Here is a 21,124-nt window from a genome sequence, read left to right as displayed (position 1 = left end):
GGAAACCAATAGCACGAAGCCTGAAACACAGTAAAAACGCAATTCACACGGAACCAGCAGTTAGCGTAATGGCTATGTCGCTGGACTTCCACGTAGTCGACCGCAGTTCGCGTCCCGGACCCGGTGGCTTAAAACTCACACCGGGCGCATGTGCGTGCATGCCCAAGATCCTGAGAGGAGAATGAAGGAGAAGGGATTGCAGTGTGACCATCCCCCCTGGGGGGTGATTTCTCACTTTCTGTCTCTATGTCGCTCTCTGTCTGTCTGTGTGGCGAGTGCACGCGCCCTATAGTGAAAACCTCTCCAAAACAAACAAACAAACAAACAAAAAAACGCAATTCACACGAGCTGTTGGCAGTCTCTCTTTGAACATGTACGGTTCTTTACTGGTTACTAGCTGTGCTAGATGCATTCACATGCTTTATAATCAGGAGGAACTTCCACCTGCATCTTATTTTTCTCTTTGTCATTATTCAGATTACCAGGGTCACTTTTAGTTTTGGATTTACCTGCCTTTAATAGGGATTACCACTTTGAATCTACTTTGAATTAGATGAACTAATTTTGCTGAATTTATTTGAAACTGGAACTAGTGCTTGGTTTCTGAATGTCAGAGGCTTTTTAGCTTTCTTTAGTTTCTGACTACAATGTGCTTCTTGAAATGGAGGGCTCCATTCCACAAATGAATAAAATGTTAAGGGTTATTAATTTTATCATTAAATTGTATTCTACCCCCACTCCAACTTCTTTCACAAGATGACTTACTTATGGCCTTTGGCATCAAGCAGGATGAATACAATAAGATTAATGAATATGAATAATGATACAGACTCAGGGCCAGAGAAGGTGAGAGAAAGAAAACACACTAACTGTTGGAACAGTTGTAATTGTGTTTATCTTAACATACAAACTGGCACAAAGTCTCTTGGCAGCAGGTAAAAAAGAAATGGGTTCAATGATATGGTCCTCTTGTCGGAAAAAAAGCATACACTCTGACTTTTGGGGAGGAGAACAAAGTTTCAGGTAGAACCAAACACTCAGTTTTTGTTAATTTCCCTAATGATGTTTGTGGCAACGAATTGGGGTTAGAAAAAAATAATAATATACAGGTAGCCTTTGACTTGTCTTTCATTCTCATATCGCTCTACCTTACCTCTGAAGCAATCTGTTCACATTCCACTGTGTTCCACCTATTACCACTACTCTCACCTTGACCCTTCCTAACTACATTACAAGGAATCCTCCATCACTATCCTTGCATCTGGTCTCCCATTTGCTAATCTACCTTGTATATTGCTGTCTGTGTATGTTTTATTTTATTGTATTTACATGGACTTTCCCAAACCAATGTGCTCATTGTCACAGAAAATTCCAAAAACCTTTAGCTACTCCCAACAACCTCTTAAGAAAGTCCAAACTTTTCAGATGGTCTTTAGGGTACTTCATAATCTGACTATTTCCCACATTTTATACATGCTTACTCCTCACCTCTAACTCTCCAAATCAAACCGTCCTTTCTCATCACTGTATTGACCACGCTATGCCCTTCCCTGCCTCAACTCCTTTGTGCATATGGTCTTTTTTCCCTGAAATTCCTTCCCCTCTCCTTCCCATCTACTCAAATCTTAGTTCTCCTTTAAGCCCCAGCTCTTTCTACACTCTTGAAGCCTTCCTACCAATTTGGGTCCATGTTTCTGTTTCCCTCACTGTACTACTCTGCGCTCATAGATGTTGTGTTCCCTGGATCTCTGGGGATTCCTGCCGTTCTGGGGAATCCACAAGGTCAAAACCACTTTTATAATAACACTACTGTGCCTTTCTCATTACATTAACAGATGCAGTGATGGAGTAAAAGCAATGCTGGGGAAAGCTGTTAGCATCTTATCAGCAGTGGCAACACACTGTGTAGCAGTCATTCTTCACCATCACATAGTCACAGTTGTAAAAAATGTCATTTCACTTGATGCAGCAGCATCAATGACTAATTTTAGTAAATCTTGAGCGTGGAGTACACAGCTTTTTAACATTCTGTGAAAAGAAATGGAAGCGCCCACAAAGCACTTCTGTTGCGCATCAAGGTATGTGGCTGTCTCAGGCAGAGCTTGTCCAACCTGAGTTGTACACTGAAACAGTCTTTTGTTTCCCCCAAGTGGAATGCCATTGTTATGTGACGAATGATTGACACAAAATTTGGTTACACAGACGTAGGTATTTGGCAGATACGTTCTTGAAAATGAACAAAGTGAAACTGTCATTTCAAGGAAAACTGACAATATTTCTTGCTAATGATAAAAATCAAGCTTTCAAGCAAGTATAAGAATATAGAACAACTGGATTTACTACTGTGAACTTGCCCACTTCTCGACAGTCAATGGCTTTTCTGTGATGACTGGAAATAATTTTAAGAAATGGGACTTTCTATGTTTAATTTCTTGTTGCCCAAGGGTACATGCTACTCACCACAGATAAAGAGACAAAGAGAAAGAAAATGCTCTCTAACAGGGTCTCATGTCACAAGCCTTCCTCCATTTCTCCAGCTCATCAGGATAGTGGGCATACACACACACACACACACACACACGCCTGGCATGCTTTCAAGCTGCCAGAGACAGTATTCATACTGTGGGTTGCCATATAGAATCTGGCTCCCTATGCACAGAACTGCATCCCTATGCTATGAAATTGGCCCACGTGTTTTCATATTGCATAAGGAAATGGGTAAACATTAGTCAGATTATGAACATCTGATTCAGTGAACCAATATTTTTCAACTGACTTATACATGGTAGTAAAAATCATGCTTGGGTAAAGATTCATTCAAAATGCAAAACGTGTTTAACATATGAAAACATTCATCAATATGGTTTCATATTCCACACTGCAACCAATCTTTAAGAAATAAGCACTTTTTGAGTTTTAATGTGGTATCAAAGGAAAATCTTCACAATGATGTGAAAAGGCTATAAAATATTTCTCTCCCTTTTTCCGACTAGCCATCTATGGTGGCTGGATCATCTTCAAATATGCTAATATACTGCAAAATGAAACAGTATACTACAATTTTTAACTGCAGAAGATATGAGAATCCAGCTATCTTCTCTTAAAGAGATCTATAAAAATATAAAATAACATGACTCTAATTTTTAGAAAAAAAATTTTTTAATTTAATAAAGGTGTCTTATTTGCAATCTTGTGTGCTGGGCTTATTATTGATTATGCCTGCCTGAGTTAATATTTTTAAAATTCTTCTTTAAGCTCTAATTAGTAAATATTCGTAGATATACACATTAAAAAACATTCTCTGGGGTTAATACTGTATTAGGACTATAAAGCTTAAGAATAAAAACTTTAGAACTGCTATTCTATGTCATTTATTTTTGCTCTTAATTGTGCATTATATGAATTATAATATTGTGATACGATATAACATCACACATGCACAAATACATATAAAGTCTTAATTGGAATATTTTACACTAAAGCAAAAAAATAATTTTTGCTTTTAATTCATAATACCCAGAAAAGCCAATTTTTTTTTTTACTTGTTGAACTGACTCAAGATAATATATTCAAATTTTATGATCAGTTTGCAACAGACACATTGAGAATCAACCTTGTTTAGTTTCCAAAGGCCACTCAAATGACCTAGAAAATTCAAGACTTGGACCAGCAGGTGACATGATGTTTAAGGTGCTGGAATCCCACATGAATGACTGTGGTTTGAGCTTGGACCCAGCAGCTTGAAAAATAATACTGTAACATGCATGTGCACAGGCCCCAAGTCCCACAAGAATGGAGGAGAAGGGACAGTGGCATGCCCATTCTCAACCGCCCCCCCCAGATGATTTCTCACTTTCCCCCTCCCCGTCTCTCTCTGGTGAGTGCATGTACCCTATAGCAAAAATTAAAAAAAAGAAAAAAGAAAAAAGTTTAAAACTGTTCCCAATGTAGTAGTCAGTTTCTACACTGCATTAATATTTTCAATGGCTACACTGTATCCCATCAAAGGCAACTATTACCCTCCTGTCTTTGTACAAGCAATTTTCCTAGACTCTCCTTTCCCTGGGCTAACTCTCACGGAGCCCTTCCCTGACTTACCTGGGTAGCTTAAGTTTCCTCCTTACATACTTTCAGAGCACCTTATGCTCCTCCTTAAATGTCACTTTCTATCATTTTAATTGTTATTTGTGTAATTATTTGATTAATGTCTGTCTTCCTTATTTGAATACATGTCCCAAGGGGAACAGACTGTGACATCTTTTAAGTGGTATTTCCTAACAGTACCTGCTCAAAGGGTTTATAGAAATACTAAATGCATAAATATTATTCAATAAGTCAACTGAAATTAACTAACCCTTTATCCTGTGACATTTTGTACTATATCGTATAAAGCAACAGCATGAAATTCCGTTATATATCTAAGAAGGAATGAAATGATAGGATATCTGCTCTTAAAGGAATTGTTTCGAGAATAGATCAGTGGGTGGCAAAAGTACTAGGGGGAGATGCGAGTCCTGGAAATAAAGGTGGAATCTATCCTGAAGGGGTAGCAATGGAGACGAGGGGAGAGACTGAAGCAGCAATTTACACTTAGAATCAGCTGGTCTTGGTGATTCACTGGATGGGGTGACAAGCAAGATGTCAAGGAGTCCAGGTTTTCTGGCTTGAGCAGCAGAGAGGATGATTACTTTGTTCAAACTTCAGCAAAATGATAGAGAAATAGCATTAAGAGAAAAGACTGAGTCTCCAAGGTTTACACATGATAGTCACAGTGCCTGTGGCGGAGAGGAAAGATCTAAGACTACAAGTATACACTTGGGAGTTGTTAACATAGAACTTGTCATTGAAGCTGAGGAATTGTGAAAAAAGATGTGTGGGGCTGAGGTCTGAGGACATCTGACAGGGCTTGCAAAAAGAAGAGGGACAAGCAGAAAGGTAGAGATCTGGCAAAGAGAGAAAAATGATCAACCATGGGTTATCTTTGATTCTCCCTTGCCCCCTACCACTTCCTTTCTTTCCACTTGCCTTGCTTCTGCTGGGTCCATGCTGAGACTATTATGGTAGTTTGCTAATAGACTGCTTGCTCTTGGTTTCTCCTTCCAATTCTTCTTGTGCATTCCTACCATACTGCTCTCGTCACAACTGTGTTGTCCAACACAGAGGCTACTAGCCACACGTGGGTATTTGACTTAGAGAATTAAAATTTAAGTTCAGTTCCTCGGCCTCAATAGCTATGTCTCAAGTGTCCCCATGGCCACATGTAAGGTTAGTGGCTACCATGGCGTACAGCGCATGACTGGGCAAAGTTCCTTCGGTCAGTGCTGTCAATGTGCTGTTTTGTCTTTCCAGTTCAGAAGTCCAAACTCTTTAGTCCAACATGTCTCCATTCAACATTACCTTTCCAATTATATTTTCTCCCACTTCCCTAGAAAACACTATGCTCAATGCAAAGTGGGAACACCCTACTCATTTCTACCTTCATTTACTTATTCATGTTGTGCTATTTAGAAACCCTCCTGAAATATACTCACTGTGATGGTCAGTTTTATGTATCAGGCAGGAGAGATAACATTACTGATTTATGCAATAAAACACTAATCTAGATGTTACTGTAAAGCTATTTTGTAGATGTAGTTATTTTAAATAAAAGAGATTATGCTCTATGATCTCGGTGGGTCTCACTGAAAGGCCCAGTTAAACCCTGATTGGTACAGAGTTTAACATAGATTGGTACAGATTTCAGTACCCTCTAAAGATGAGTTCTATACCACTTGTTTCAGAAGTAGAAATCTGATTTTTCTAAGACAATGATTCTTAAACCTGAGTGTACATTATAAACTTTGTAAACTTTGTAAACTTCATATAAACGAACTCCTTCATATAAATACACTTGTGTTCTAAAAATGAGTGAGCTTAATACATGAAAGTGGAGCTTGGACCTTAATGTTTTATTTTATTTATTACTATCTTTTAAGGGTATTTATTTAGTTCATAAGAAAGAAAATAGAAACAGACACCACCAACAGGGTCCCACAGGCCTTCCCCACCTCATCTCAGGTAACTTAGATACAAGTACATACTCTCCTGCATGCTCAAGGAACTCCTGGGGCACAAACCCAGGACCTTTCCCACATAGGTCCAGCTGTGCTGCTGCTGCACTACCACCTGGTATTTTTATATTTTAAAAATACTCTCTCAGTAACTATGATTCACAGCAGGATTAAGAACTACAGCCCTAACAGAACTCTTATGGCACTTTGTAAGTTCTACAAGAACTCATCAAACACTGTACACTGCCTTATAGTCTTCCACTCAACTAAATAACCAACCAGTATCAATTGCACAATCAATATCTATGAGACAACAAGACCATGCAGAGGACAAAGACATGAACAGTGTGCCCACTCTCGGGCCTGAGGTCAAACGCTGGAACACACTGCTTTGTATCATTCTAAACACACTGATTAACAAATACTGAATGACTGATTGAATAAGTGAGTGAAATTTCACTGCAAAATTTAGTGAAGCTGATAGTGGTTTATTCAAAATAGTGCATAATTTAAATAGACCTTATTTCTAGTTCATTCAAAATTCTATTAGCAAGTGTAAGTGCTCAACATACTTATTTATTCATAGACTGTACTGCTGGTGTTTTATAATATTGCTGGATATGATTAATTCTCAACCTGCTGATAATTTGGTAGGTACCTAAGTGCCTGTAATTGCACTTTATCAGGGACACAAGGCACCTATGCACATGCCTGTTCTAAGGAAACTAGAACCAATTCCTGATACTAACAGTATAATTTCATTAGAAAGGAATGAGAAAGGGTATGGCTGGGTTGAGGAATATACATCTGCGGCCACTTCAATGCCAGCTAGCCCATTTTTTTGCAATGTACTAAGTGAGCTATAAGCACCCATAAATGTTAGATAAGACCCCTCACTGAATTATTATTTTATGAATAAGCTTCTAAGATAGTTAAAATGTTTTTCAATTACTGTGCAGTCACTGAACAACCTTCTAGTGAGAAAACCTGATTTTTCTTTTTACACACAAAGAAACTGAGGTCCTAGAAGGAAAAGCAACCTGCCCACAGCGGCCCAGTGGCAAAGCCATATAGGAACAAGGGCTTCTGATTCCCCGGAGCTCTGATTTATGCTTAGCTTCCTGGGGGAACTTTTAGAATGACTTTCATCTATAGAAAGAGAAATTAAAAATAAGAAGTAAAAACACTTTCCAAAGTCTCAGAAGTACCTCATCTCATTCACTCTCACGTTTCAAACTTTCACTTTGTATTTCACACGGCAGTATATTTACTTCTTAAAACACTTAAGGCTGATGAAAGTACATGAAATGGCGGTGATACCATTAGCACTGCTGAGTGATCTGTCAAAATTTTCATGATCTGTTTTTATGTTAGGCGATTTGGACTTAGCAATCAAATTTTACTCCAGCTACAAGTACGGTCTGTCCCGACTTGATATATTCTAATTCATGCTAATATTGTAAAGATCCATATCATTGCTTTGCCCATTATAATTAATGAAGATGCTCTTTGGTAGTTATTACAATATATCAGGTCATATTAATCTACATTTCAAAAACTGACTTGGGAGAAGGAACTGTAAATGCATTTTCCTTTTGAAGGAGCCGTTAGGGTTTTCTGGGTAAAATCATATTTATAGTTTCTTAACAGACAGTCTCAAGGAATGCTTTTGAGACTTACAGTAAAGATGCACATTTTATTATTATTTGTTGAAATAAGAAAAACTACAGCTAACTAGTGGAACTTAAAAATGAAAGGATTTCAAATAATCTTACCAAAGCCCTTAAGCCTTTCAAATTAATTATAAGTTCAAAATATAGGAGTTGAAATCCCACTGGTCGCCCCTTTTCAATTTTCAAGGAATCCTGTGAATTCATGTTGTGTGAACTTTTCCACCAACTCCCGTGTTTCTCTTTAAATTTTTATTACAACTTTTTACATTCATGCTGTTTTTTTAGGTCATGGCACGGTCAGGTTATTTGTCAGCAGACTCTTAACTTTAACTCCATTCTTTTGGTTCTGTGGGCTTTTCTGACCATTATTGTGATATGCTTCTAGACAACTTATAATCAAATGAGTTCCACGGTACAGACAGATATCACATCTTTGTTCAGAATGCCCAGGGCTCCCTGCTTTCCTCACCCATGTTTTTGCCAAATTAATTTTGACATTCCCAGATAACAGATAGTTCGCTGAATTTCAAATGTGATACTTTGTGGAGCATTTAATAGTCAAGAATTTCTGAAAATAAGGGACTGAAATCTGGTACAATGAATACTGGTATATGGAAGAAAAGGTTTGAATCAATTACACAATTTGGCTGCTGCTGGTAATGAGTTGAATGAGGAAAAGACAAAGTGGAAGAAGTTCAGATGCATCAAAGAAGCTTTATATAACTTACTAGGGTGGTATACTGGTAGGAATATTCTCCTTTTCTGTCATTCCACAATTTCCATCATTTATCAAGTCTTGCTGCATATAAAACATGTATGCTCCTCCTTTCCGCTTCCATGGATATGTCCTGGTGCAAGAGTTCAGTACCTCCGGCCTACATGGCAGTCCATTCAGTCTGCCTTTGAAATCCTCCAAGGTGTTAGGTATTTTAATTACAAGATCATGTTTGATATCTATTTGTTTTTATGTATCTTCTATTCCTGAGTCTTTTTTTTTTTTTTTTAGGTTTTTGCTATAGAGCATGTGCACTAGCCAGAAAGACAAAAGTGACAGAAAACAAGAAATCCTCCCCCCAGTGGAGATGGACACACTGCAATCCCTTCTCCTCCATTCTCCTCTCAGGATCTTGGGCACACACGCACATGTGCCTGGCGTGAGTTTAAGCCACCGGATCTGGGACTCAAACCACGGTCAACTACATGGGAGTCCAGCGACATAGCCATTACGTGAACTGCTGGTCCCTATTCCTGAGTCATAATACTGTATTTTGCAACTTCATCTATCAATTATTATTGTCAAATATTTAAATTTTGTCTTGTTCTTGCCCAGGTGTCAGGATCCTCCACCATGCTGATATTTCTTCTCAATCTACTTCATCTTAAAAGGGAATACCCAGGGTCAGGCAACATTACAGTAGTAATGCAATTGGATCCACATGGGAAAGTCCCAATTTCCTATCCTGGGGCCTCCTTGTGCCCTTGATTTGGCCTGGCTGAAGATGGGGGGTGGATCATGGCATGAGGATCCTGTTGGGGGTGCCTGACTCTCTGTCTCTTTCTCTGGGAAGAAAAAAGTAACTAAATAGAAGAGAACAAGAAAAACCCAGAATGGGAGGTAGCTTTACTAATTTTGAGCAAGGAAAGCCCAGTGCATTCTTTGTTTTGGACACATGTACATTTGCATTAACTTTTTGATGTTACTACATGTTTAATTCATTATGGAATTTAATTAGCCAAATACCTAGTCACTTTATGTGATCAGTCATTAGCCTCTACTCTTTTATGCTTTACTTAAGCAGATGATATTTATGAATTAGAGGTAGGAGTTTACTTTAATTCATATTGATTTATGTCTCCTCTAGAAATTGATTTCCATCCATTATTCCACAGTTGTCTTGAGATCAATTACCCAAAAAGCATACTCTTCAGGACTACATTTCTTCACTTTGCACCTAAATGTAATTTTTTTAACTTCCTTGGTAAAAATCAAAACACAAAAATTTCTCAGGCTTCCTCTTGTTCTATTGGTCTCCTAACATCCATTAAAAAAATAATATACTCAGTCTGGGATGACTTATTTTTATTGAATTCATGTTGGCTCCTTAAGATCTTTTTCTAATATTCAGAAACAAAAATCTCACTATGTAATATTCTTGGAGATTAATGCTCCATTGACTGCTCCATTTATCAGAATTTAGTCTATAACCAACTTTGACCCCATCTTTTTTTTTTGAAAATATTTTTTCCTTTAGTCTTTTCCACTTCGTCTAGAACCCAAGTTGCCTCAAGATTACCAACTGTGATTCCACAGCAAACATGCAAGCTCTTTGTGTGTCTGTGTGTGTGTATGTGTATGTGTATGTATGTATGTATATAATGATAGCATGCATAGAAGGTAGAGAGGGAGGTGAGGGGCGGAGAGAGGGAGGAGTGAAGAGCACTGTTGACAGGACCTTGGCATGCATCGATCCCTTCCTCAGCCCTCTAGCTGGGCACTAGTGCACGTGACTGATGTATTTTCAAGCTGACCTGGGGATCCAAATGTGTGGTTGGCCATATGGCTTCCAGCCTTGCAAAGGATTTGTGTAATGGTTGCACCATAGTGGCTGGACCTACAAGCTCTTTTAATAGGTTGGTTGTTATACAATTTTTTTTTTTTTAGCCAGAAAATTTAAATTCATTTGGAAGAATTACATTGTCTTCTAAAATATTCTTGAGCTGTGTGGGTTTCTATAGCTTTCACCATGGCTTAAACCATTTCAAACTAAAGTTCACCTTCATTAGTAGGAAAGACATTTAATATTAAAGTTCATAAACAGTGTTCTCTGTCATCTGGTACCATTAAACTGTCTCCTTAAATGGTGGGCCTATCACCGCTGTGTGGTTATATAACGTAACTCAAAATCAATCAGTCTCTCTCTCATCATGCTAATAAGTGGTTTTTCAGAAGCCTTAATTCACTCAGGACTTGAGTTTTGCTGTCACATTTTTAAGGTAATAATGGAAAAAATAAGACTGGAGTGTTCCAGAGGGGGTTATTATTAGTACAGAATGATAATTTGTTAGCATTCTGAGTTAAGTGGGTCTGGCCTAGCTGGGCCCAACAGTCTAATCACCATTTATGACCGTTTCTCTGGGAAAATATATTCTGCATTCCAAAGAAGTGACTCGGGAAGAAATTTCTGAATGGTATCTTTGCATGTTGGATTGCCTACATTTGCTCATGCTCCCCCTCCCCTATCCTAAGAAATCCACAAATTCATCTTCTGAATCAGCCACATAAAGCAAATAAGTATTCCCCCATATTCGGAGAAAATACACATTCCATCACCTTTTGTTCTTGAAGGCACAAAAAGCTTTCAATGTTGAAATGCCATGTGAATTCCTACCACACACAATGGGCCAATATAGCAATTCTTACTAGCCAGTTTATCGTTGATTTCATTCTCCCTTTCAAGAATGCTTTTTTTTTTTTTAACCAAAGTAATGTTCCTTTGTTTGGTTTCCTTTTTCATTTGAGCTTCTTGCCAAAGACACCAGGCAAAGTCATATTTCTGTGTTTATAGAAGGCTGAAGAATGTAAGTCCAAGTGAAGAAATTGTTGAGTGGGGGGTGGGGGGGTGTCCTGCCTTATTCCCAGACTTTCTGACCTTGAAGTTCTGGGAGTTTGAGGCAGAACTTGGAACTTCATTTGAGTTTCTGGAATTAGCCAGGAAGATCATGAACTGACCATAAAATAAATCAAAATAGTTTTCAATAGTCCCAGCACCAAATCAGATGCCTCAGAAATAACCAAAACAAAAAAGGCTAGATTTCTTCAGAGGAGAAAAGATTAGACACATTCTCGAACCCACTTTGAAAGAAAACCTGACCAACCACTTTGAAACAAAACCTTCAAACAAAAACTCATAGACCTGGATGTGGACAGCTGGCTCTAGTTTTTTTTTTTTTTTTTTTTTTTTTTTTTTTTTTTTTTTTTTTTTTTTTCTTTTTTTTTTTTTTTTTTTTTTTTTAATCTACTTTCCACACCTCAGGGCAAGGCTGTAAGATTAATGTTCTTCTTTTTCCATCTGCTACTTCTAATCATTGCCCCTCAGTGTTCCTGGGAAAAAATTACTTTTGGGTTCTTCTGAATAGAATATAACTCCAGAGTTTCCCCAAGTTTATTATCTAGTCCCTAGCTGCTACCCCTGGTTCACTGAACATGTGGCCACTGACTCCTATTTTCTCACCATTATGTGTCCTCCATTGCACCAGAAAAACATTTGCATCCACAGAGTGACATGCCCAGTTCATTGTGGACCCCTGATAACTCAGTCTCTCATCCCCATGATCTTCCTTCTATGCCACAGTGACTGCCACAGTCCTGCTCTGGACCATGCCATTCTTTGAAAGATTTCCTTTCCAAAATCACGTAATTAAGAATCTTTTCTGTCAACAACTACATTTTCTTATTTCACAGGACCTCTAGGCCCCTTGACTTTTTTGTTTTAGAGAACATATGCATAACAGAGAGTGAGATAGGTCGGGGGAAGTTCCCTTGACAGGGTCTTATCATGCCATGATCCCCTTTCCTGGCCCTCTAGCTCATCGGGATCTTGGCCATTTTCAAGAAGACCAGGAAATCTGAACCCAAGGTTGACCATGTGGCTTCCACTACTGCAGTTTAGTTTGCTAGGCCTGTGCCACTAGGTTGGGCCTCTCTTGACCTTTCTAATTAGTCCAGTGATCCTCTTTCTTTCCACCCCTCATTTCCTAAGATTTCATGCCAAAGCTCCTAATTTCAGTAACTCTTATCAATACACTCTGCTCTTCCCATCATGCCATCTGGCAAAACATTATCCCTGCTAGAAGCCTGCTGTCTGCCTCCTCAGTGTATGAGTGACACTGGAAAGCCATAAAGCAGTACAATTCGGTATCATCATAAATTCAGGATCACTACTCCCCCATTAGCCCTCACCACTGCCCAGGAATTCTAGAAATTTTCCCAAGGTGTTCCAGGCAGCCAGTGTCAACTCCTTGCCTTGTGTTCTTCTGACTGAAGAAACTGATGTAAGATGGGCACTCTTTCAGCTTCTTTCCATGAAACTCAAACACTGGCACTGACCACCCATGCCTGTACCTTAGGGGATACTGTATAATGCTGACTCCTATAAAATGTTGACTCCTTTACTTGTGCCCTGAAAACTATCCCACAGCTCTTTTCCAAAGTCACTCTTCTCTAGATTCCGTTGTCCCTCTTATATGAATCCTTATTATCAATATTTAAACTTGTTCAAATCTATCTGACAAAAGAAAACCATCCATAGCTCTCATATTCTCCTTCCATTGTGTCTTCTCATTTTCTAGATCTTCATAGTCAAGCTCTTCGGGAGGTCAATACTTTCTATTTTCTTTCCTCTGGCCTATTCCACAAGTTGCTGGATTAGAGGAACATCTCCAACATTCCCTAAAATAGCTCTGTCTAAGGACATTAGTGACCTTGATGCCTTTACAGTACTCATCTAAGTCAACAGTTCTCAAATGTAGGCAACTTTGCCCCCCAGGGGACATTTACCAATGCCTGGAGATATCTTGGTGTAACTGCTGGAAAAGGGGTTCTATTGGCATCTAGTGGGTAGAAGCCAGAGATGCAGCTACATCCTACTATGCGCAGGACAGCCCCCACAATGTCAGTGGTGCCAAGGTTGAGAAAGCCTGATCTACCTGAATCCCCATGCATCACTTCAAACTGCTCAATGCTTCATCTGCCTCTAGGCTTCAGTCCTGCCTCTCCAGATTTCTTTCCTCTCTCTGGTCATGTCCATTTGCTGCTACCTACTGATTCGTGAGCCACTGCCAGTCTCCCTTCCCCCACCATTCTCTTCTTGTCAATATCTTTTCCCTGTTGCTAGTTCTATCAGTCAATTCTCCACTATCATCAGCACTATCTGTCATTCTTCCTACTTTATACTTCCTTCGTTTGGCTTTCAAGACTCTCCTTTTCCTTCTACTTCACTTGTTCCCCCTTCTCTACCTCCCCTGCTGATTCTTCCTCATCGCCTGGCCTCTAAATGCTGGAGTCCCTGGGGCTCAGTCTGGGTTTCTTCATTGCTCCATCTCAGCCACATCCTTGCTGCTCTCTTTCATGCCCATGGCTATAAGCACCAGCTGTGCTGAAAAGCCCCGGGCTGCTAGCTGGACTCCTCTCTTTAATCCGTTACTCCAGACTCATATGTCCCACTGTATATTGACGGTTTCATTTGAGTGCTTGAAAGTAAAACAGAATTTTTATTTTCTTCTGCATATTCCTCAAACTGCTCCTTCCACTGTATCCCAGGTTAAAAAACCGTGGAAGCATCCTTGATTGCCCTTTCTCACAGACTTTACATCTGATCTCTCAACTAATCCTATGGCATGTACCTTCTGAATACATCCAGAATTTGAGTATGTCTATCACCAAAACTAACACACAGGAGCAACCCAACACCATCTGCCACTTACATGCAGAGGTGGGACATCACAAGCTCCCTGGTGCTGCTCCCATATTAGGTCTACTTAAGAGCAAAGAGATCTAGGGGTCAGTCCAAGGGCTCTAGTAGGTCTAGCAGACCCCAAGCTGGTTCTAAGCCCACCCAGACTTGAAAAAATGCGCTCGTAGGAGAGGAAAGGGTGAAACAGTGATCAAAGAAGTTTCCAGTGATCAAGAAAAGCCTAACAGGGAGGTAGGTCTTCCTGCTTCTCCATAGTCTGTTTCCAACACAGTCAAAGTGATTCTATTCAACATTTGTCATGTCAGGTCACTTCTGCATTCCAAATTCCCCAGTTCGTCCTCTGAAGGCATACCCTTCAAATGACCTCCCTACTCATGTGAAGCAAAACCTAAGTCCTTACACTGGTCTATAAGATCCCCATATCTATCTATTCTACTCTAGCCACATTGGCCTCCTTCTATTTCTTCAAATGCATCACAATCTCTCCTACCTTTGTTATGCTCCTCAAGACCTTTATTTATACATTCTGGAAGTGTGCTCTTTCTCCAGATTTCCAAATATCTTGTTCTCACGTCCTTTCCAGGCCTTTTCCCTTGGCACCTTCTCAGTGAGAAATGCCTGGAATACCTTGTTTAGAACGGTCTCACACCACTCTCCCCCAAACACACACAATCCCTGCTTTATTTTTCTCTAAAAGACTAATCATCTGATATGTCACATATTTTATTTTGTGTTTTATATCTCCCCCACCAAAAAAGCCCCATATCTGCAGGGATATTTTCTTCTGTTTGTTTACTACAGTGCCTAAAATACTAGGTATCAAATAAATATTTGTTGAGTGAATAATATTTTAACTCTTCCTTGGGATCACATGCTATTTTACCTGGTTGAAGATAATCAAGTCTGAGTTTCAGGGAACTAAAAGTATTTTCTATAAAGTAGTATCTTCCTTCAAAATAAACCAGTTTCACAATGTCCCAAGTGAGAATAATTACTTTTCAAGTTTTCTGTGTAACCATGATGCTTAATTTTTTAAAAAAGAGGTTTTTGCCTTAGGGTGTGCTCATCAGAAAGAGAAAGAGAGACAGTGAGAGGGAAAATGAGAAATCACCCCCCTGTGGGGATGGCCATTCCGTAATCCCTTCTCCTCCATTATCCCAGGATCCTAGGCACACATGCACATGCGTCCGGCATGAGTTTCAAGCCACCGGGTCAGGGACTCAAACCATGATCGGCCAAATAGGAGTCCAGCAATGCAACTGCTATACCATCTGCTGGCCCCCATGATGCTTAATAATGGGACGTATGTCTGCTCCACTTTAACCTTCATCTTCCTGAGTGTATTTTTCTGTTTAGCCTTTCTAAATTCTGTGGTTTCTCATCAGCTTCCCTGATTTATCCTATTACAATCCTAATACTATTTTTTGCCAACCCAAACTCTTCCTTATTATTTTCTCCAAATTTAGTAGAAGCTAAACAATGAAAATCATCAACTGGCATAAGCAGAGAGGTGATAAAAAGCTTTTTAGAAGACAATAGTTACACATAAACCTCAAATGTTGGAAAGGCCAGAAAAGAAAGTGTTAGTATTAGTATTAGTGAGCCTCAGATCAAATACATAATTCCTTGTCTTTCCTTCCATGTGTTTTCATATGGCCCACAGCCTGGTTTCTACCCATTGCAGCATCTTCCAGCTTGTGGCCATTTTCCATACCCCATCCCTCACACATATGTACTCAGGCAGTCAGGTCCATCTGAGCTCCTGGGTCAGTGCCAACAATGTCTGGGTTTCTAAAAACTTCCTTGATCACTGCTTCTCCTTTGTCTTCCCTTACTGTTCCCTCAATCCCAGTTTTTCAGATCCTTGGGGCTTTGAATCAACTTGGGGGTCTGCTAGATCTGTCATGCCTGGGGAGCCCTTAGACTGACCCTTTAGATCTCCTTTGCCCTTAACCAGACCTAATGCTGGAACAGCAGCAGGGAGCCTGGCATATCCTATGTCTGCATGCAACCATGCCTCAGAACATTTATCTGCTCTATCACCATGCACATAGCACCCCATCATCATATCTAACCAAACTGCTTATTTCTTCGATCTCTATTTCCAAGTCTGAGTTCTACAAGGTCATCTAGGTCTTTGTTGCTCAGTTTCCAATCTCATTCTGGCTGAGCCCTTCCTCAGAATCTGATACCTGTCATCATACACCTATTCTGCTTTCAGAGTCCATGTCTCCAAATGATGGCCATGTTCACACAGTTCCAGGGAATCTGGTCACCATCTTCTTTAGTAGATTCCTTCTTAAACTAACTGCCTTGAGAATTATAATGTGATGGGGACCAGCAGTTAGTGTAATGGCTATGTCGCTGAACTCCCACGTAGTTGACTGTGGTTAAAGTCCTGTACCCGGTGGCTTAAAATCACACAGGGTGTGTGTGCGTGCATGCCCAAGATCTCAAGAGAGAATGGAAGAGAAGGGATTGTGGCGTGGCCATCCCCCCATCCCCCCTGCAGGGTGATTTCTCACTTTCTGTCTCTCTGTCTCACTCTGTCTTCCTGGAGAGCGCATGTGCTCTATAGCAAAAACCTCTCAAAAAAAAAATTATAATGTGATGAATATAAGAAAACACACAATGTTGAAGATAATATTAGAGAAAAAAAAAGCATAGGAAAATGTTCATGATAAAATGTTAAGTTAATAAAACAGGTTAGAAAACAGTTTTTACTTGTGCTTAAGCCAAAAAATGGAGTCAGGATTGAGATGGAATGCCAGCAGTTAGCCAGGTCCCTTTAACCTGGACTCCCACTCACATACCCACCTTACTTGGGAGCAAGTCTATGTCACAGTCCTAGTTTCCACACGTTCCCAGCTTCTCACGAGGGTTGGGGTAGCAAGAACACACACTTATGGTCATATCGCTTCACCCCTCACCACGTTAGCACAGGCTGGCTAAACTCATTTGCCTAAGTCTGCAAAAGTAGAAAGGAGCAAAGCAGGTGCGCAGGTGGCAAGTAATCCACGGACACGCTCTGCAATGAGCTAGGAGCCAAGAACAAGGGGGGTGCTGCTCCAAGTCACCCAGGACTTTCACAACAGCATTTAATCATGCGTGATTTACACAGCCTAAAGAGTGCTGCTGTTTGGCTGACTAGTCACATCACAGACACCTGAGCTGTGAAGGGACCCCCTTCAATTGCTTGTGATGCCACTGACTAAGGGTATTCAACTGGTGCTACTCTTAGGCCTTCTTTCAAAAGAAAAACAAATTCTGAAGGAAACACACTACTAATGATAAGCACTCTTTTCTCCTGTCGGCCAAACTATATAAATACAGTCCACTGTATAAAAACATGAGGCTCTTGATCCAACAAGGGGGGTGCTGCTCCAAGTCACCCAGGACTTTCACAACAGCATTTAATCATGCGTGATTTACACAGCCTAAAGAGTGCTGCTGTTTGGCTGACTAGTCACATCACAGACACCTGAGCTGTGAAGGGACCCCCCTTCAATTGCTTGTGATGCCACTGACTAAGGGTATTCAACTGGTGCTACTCTTAGGCCTTCTTTCAAAAGAAAAACAAATTCTGAAGGAAACACACTACTAATGATAAGCACTCTTTTCTCCTGTCGGCCAAACTATATAAATACAGTCCACTGTATAAAAACATGAGGCTCTTGATCCTTCTAAAATATGAACTATTTGAGGGGAAGGCCTGTGTAAACACGATCTGCGCCTTGCATTATTTCAGTTCTACTCAGCAAACTACCAGTGAACCTTCCAAAATGCCAGATGGAGAAAAACAGAATGGTGATTTTTTTTTTCAGCTCCTTTTATTCTTCTCAGTCTCTCTCTTTTCTGTTTTCAATTTTGCTTTGCCTTTGGGTTCTTCTTGTTCTTAGGTTTGTAATGTCACCTGGTCCCATTCCCACCCCAGCCCTGCTTCTACCTGGAAAATCTGGTTTGGATCAACATACCAATTTTTGTCTCAGCATCTACCCAGTCTTTCTGCCCAGAGCCTGGAGCCGCTGTTTTCACTGATGCCGCAACCTTCTGTCTACAAAGGAAGGCCACCTTTAAGTATAATGCCCAGCTCCCTCTGGCACCATTTTCTCAAGGGACCTCTTCCACATCTCTGTTTGTTTACCATGGAGACAGCAGTGTGGGTAATTTGTGTTTACTATGAACCCAGGAGTACTCTACCTTTAGTGACACTGAGGAGAAAATACCAGCAACTGTTTATAGCTTCACAAGACATGGCATATAGTGAGCATCAATGTGTGAGTCTACAAAGCACAAGAAAATCACAGATTCCTTCCTGAGCAAGGCATGAGCAGACAATTAGAGAAAGATAATAGACAGGGAATAGAAATCTGGTATCAATCATAGCAATAGAGAAATTGTAGTTAACAGTTTCACCTCCACCAATGTAGTCTAGTGAAATAACTATACATAATTCTTAAAACCTGACAGCAAAAAAATTAAAAAGTGAGGATTTAGCTTAGGCATCTCCTTCTAGCTTGGGTGTTCTCATCGTCATTGATAAAAAAATGAGTCTCTCGATAAGGTAAATGTATTCCATGATCCTAAGTTCTGCCCCTCATCATTCCAGCTTAGACCAGCTGGTCTCCAAACTTTGAAAATGAAAATGTGGCAGTGAAGAAGTGAGGACTAGCAGATGGAGTAATGGTTATGTCGCTGGTTACAACTCCCACATAGTTGACCATGGTTTGAGTCCCAGAACCAGTGGCTTAAAATGCATGCCAGGCACATGTGTGTGGGTGCCCAAAATCCCGAGAGGAGAAGGGATTGTGGCATGGCCATCCCCCGGGGGGTGACTTCTTGCTTTCTGTCTCTGTCTCTCCAGCATGCAAATGTGCCCTATAGCAAAAATCTCTCTCTCAAAACAAAAATAAAACCAAAAAAACGAAATTAACACTGAAGGTGGAGGAAGATGATCAGTGTATCCAGCAAAGGCACTGCTGAGGCATGTCAGCCTCTCTCTGGCATTGCAATGTACTAAAGTCTGTTCTTGAGAAAAATACTTTTCTTCCCATGTAAAGAATTGATGTAAGCCACATGTGTTTACCAGGTTTACTTGTTGCTCACAGCTCTTTTTAGATAGTTTTCTTATGGAGTATCCATACAAAGCAGTTAAAAAATAAACAAAAAAGGGGCAACTCCACAATTCTGCATCAACATCCTATTCAAATGTGGAATGTCTGTGTCTGCTCTGCTCAGGGGCTCCAATTGCAAAAGTAAGAGAAACTGCAAAACTGTTCTGCTACTTTAAGATGCAGGAATATTGGTGAGTATTCACCATTTTCCTTCACTGAAAATCTCATTGAATATAATAGGGAAGTCATTGAATACTATGTCTTTCTATTATATCCAAGTGATTTTCACAGCAGGCAATCTGCTAGTACACCACAGGAGTCCCCTACTTTGAAATAAAATGGCACTGTGGATACGGTTTTATGTGCGATCCCTTTTCAGTCCAGGGCACTGTCTAGTTTCCTTACTCTTGGTTAAATTAAGTGGGCAATCCATAAAGAGCGAGAAGAGGGGAAAGTGCATAATGAGTTCTTTTTTTGTCTTTATCAATAATACAATTGTGTTCTGCCAATTACTGGAGTGGTGACTATACATCACACTTTGAAAATAAACCAAAAAAAAAAAAATTCTTGCATTGCTGCTAAAGAGTAGACAAGTCATTTCAGCAGGGACAAAAAAAAAAAAAAATCAGTAAATCGAGGTGGATCCTGGCATGCCTTTCCTGCACATCTGGTGCAATAATATGGTACAAGTCAGAGAAAAACTTCTTCCCATCTTCCCCTCTCCAGATGAGCCTAATATAAAATCTATTTAGTAAGGACATTTTGTACAAGGCATCCTATGTGCTTAATTTTCTTTAAACAAGGCATTAATAAAATCACAGTAGCATCTAATAAGATTTTTAATTCCTTAAGGGTAGGAACCATGGCTAATCTTTAATGAGTCTAATTTAGTGGGTGCATTTAGGTTCCCCTCATAGTAGGAACAACCAATAAAATATTCCTAGCCCTCAAAATGTATCTATGTAGATTGTATTACAAGGTCCCAGGATGAAATGGAAATCTGGCTGGGTCCACTGGCAGTGACTGGCACTAGTCAGTGTACCCAGACGGGCTCAGTAAATACTGGTTTCCAATGTTACTAGCAGCAGAAACGATAGCAATGGTATCAATGAATAAAGTGGAAGTTTGGGAAACATTACTATTTTACTGCAGAATGAGTTCCCATTTACAATTGCAGGAGCAGTTTGAAGAAGAAGCCTATAGAGAATGATGTCGAGACACTGAAGTTCTATTCCCTAGAGACACCAAAGCTTTAAACACAGTCACTGCCGTGGGAACTGTGCCAGATTTAGTCACTGAAGGGAGAAATCATAAAAAAAATAAATAAACAACAACAACAACAACTTTCCCCTCATTTTGTGAAGACTCTCTAGCTAACTAAAACAAATGTAAGATAAAGCAGTGGTACTCACAAACTCTGGGACTTGAAAATCTTGCTGACTTTCCAGTGATCCAAAATTGGAGATAACTCTTTGTTCAAGGTTCTCCAACACTGAAAAATGAATGAGTAAATGCATAAATAAATAAACCATGAGCTTTCATTGGCTTAAGTACTTCTTTGCCTTTAAATCAGCAGCAGTGGATTAACAACTATATTTAGCACTTGTGACACACTTGCAGGTTCCCACTATTTAGCACTTCCAGCTATCAGGGCCGCCCAAAATCAGCAGCAGCTGTTTCTTCTGTTGAATCATACCGTGCCTGGAGGATGTTAGACCCTAAAATTATCTAGACTGGGTCTCCCATGGAAAATCATTTAGCTTGCACACAGCAACTAAATATCATAAAAGTCTAGCTAAGAAGCACAGTAGGCT

At 39.9% G+C, this 21,124-nt stretch overlaps 1 protein-coding gene across 2 annotated transcripts in view; it reads right to left on the bottom strand.

Moving 5' to 3' along the window:
* Positions 1-21,124, bottom strand: part of ANO6 (anoctamin 6) — a 217,026-nt gene that overhangs the window by 112,426 nt on the left and 83,476 nt on the right. For both annotated transcript variants that reach the window (XM_014584198.2, XM_006168558.2), the window contains one exon: positions 20,723-20,802. In XM_014584198.2, the coding sequence (XP_014439684.1) occupies positions 20,723-20,802 (80 nt within the window). The remainder of the gene's footprint in view (positions 1-20,722; positions 20,803-21,124) is intronic.

The sequence above is a fragment of the Tupaia chinensis genome, unplaced genomic scaffold, assembly GCF_000334495.1.
Source record: "Tupaia chinensis unplaced genomic scaffold, TupChi_1.0 Scaffold145870_1, whole genome shotgun sequence".
Taxonomy (NCBI): Eukaryota; Metazoa; Chordata; class Mammalia; order Scandentia; family Tupaiidae; genus Tupaia; species Tupaia belangeri.
This window is presented reverse-complemented; position numbering and strand designations above follow the sequence as displayed.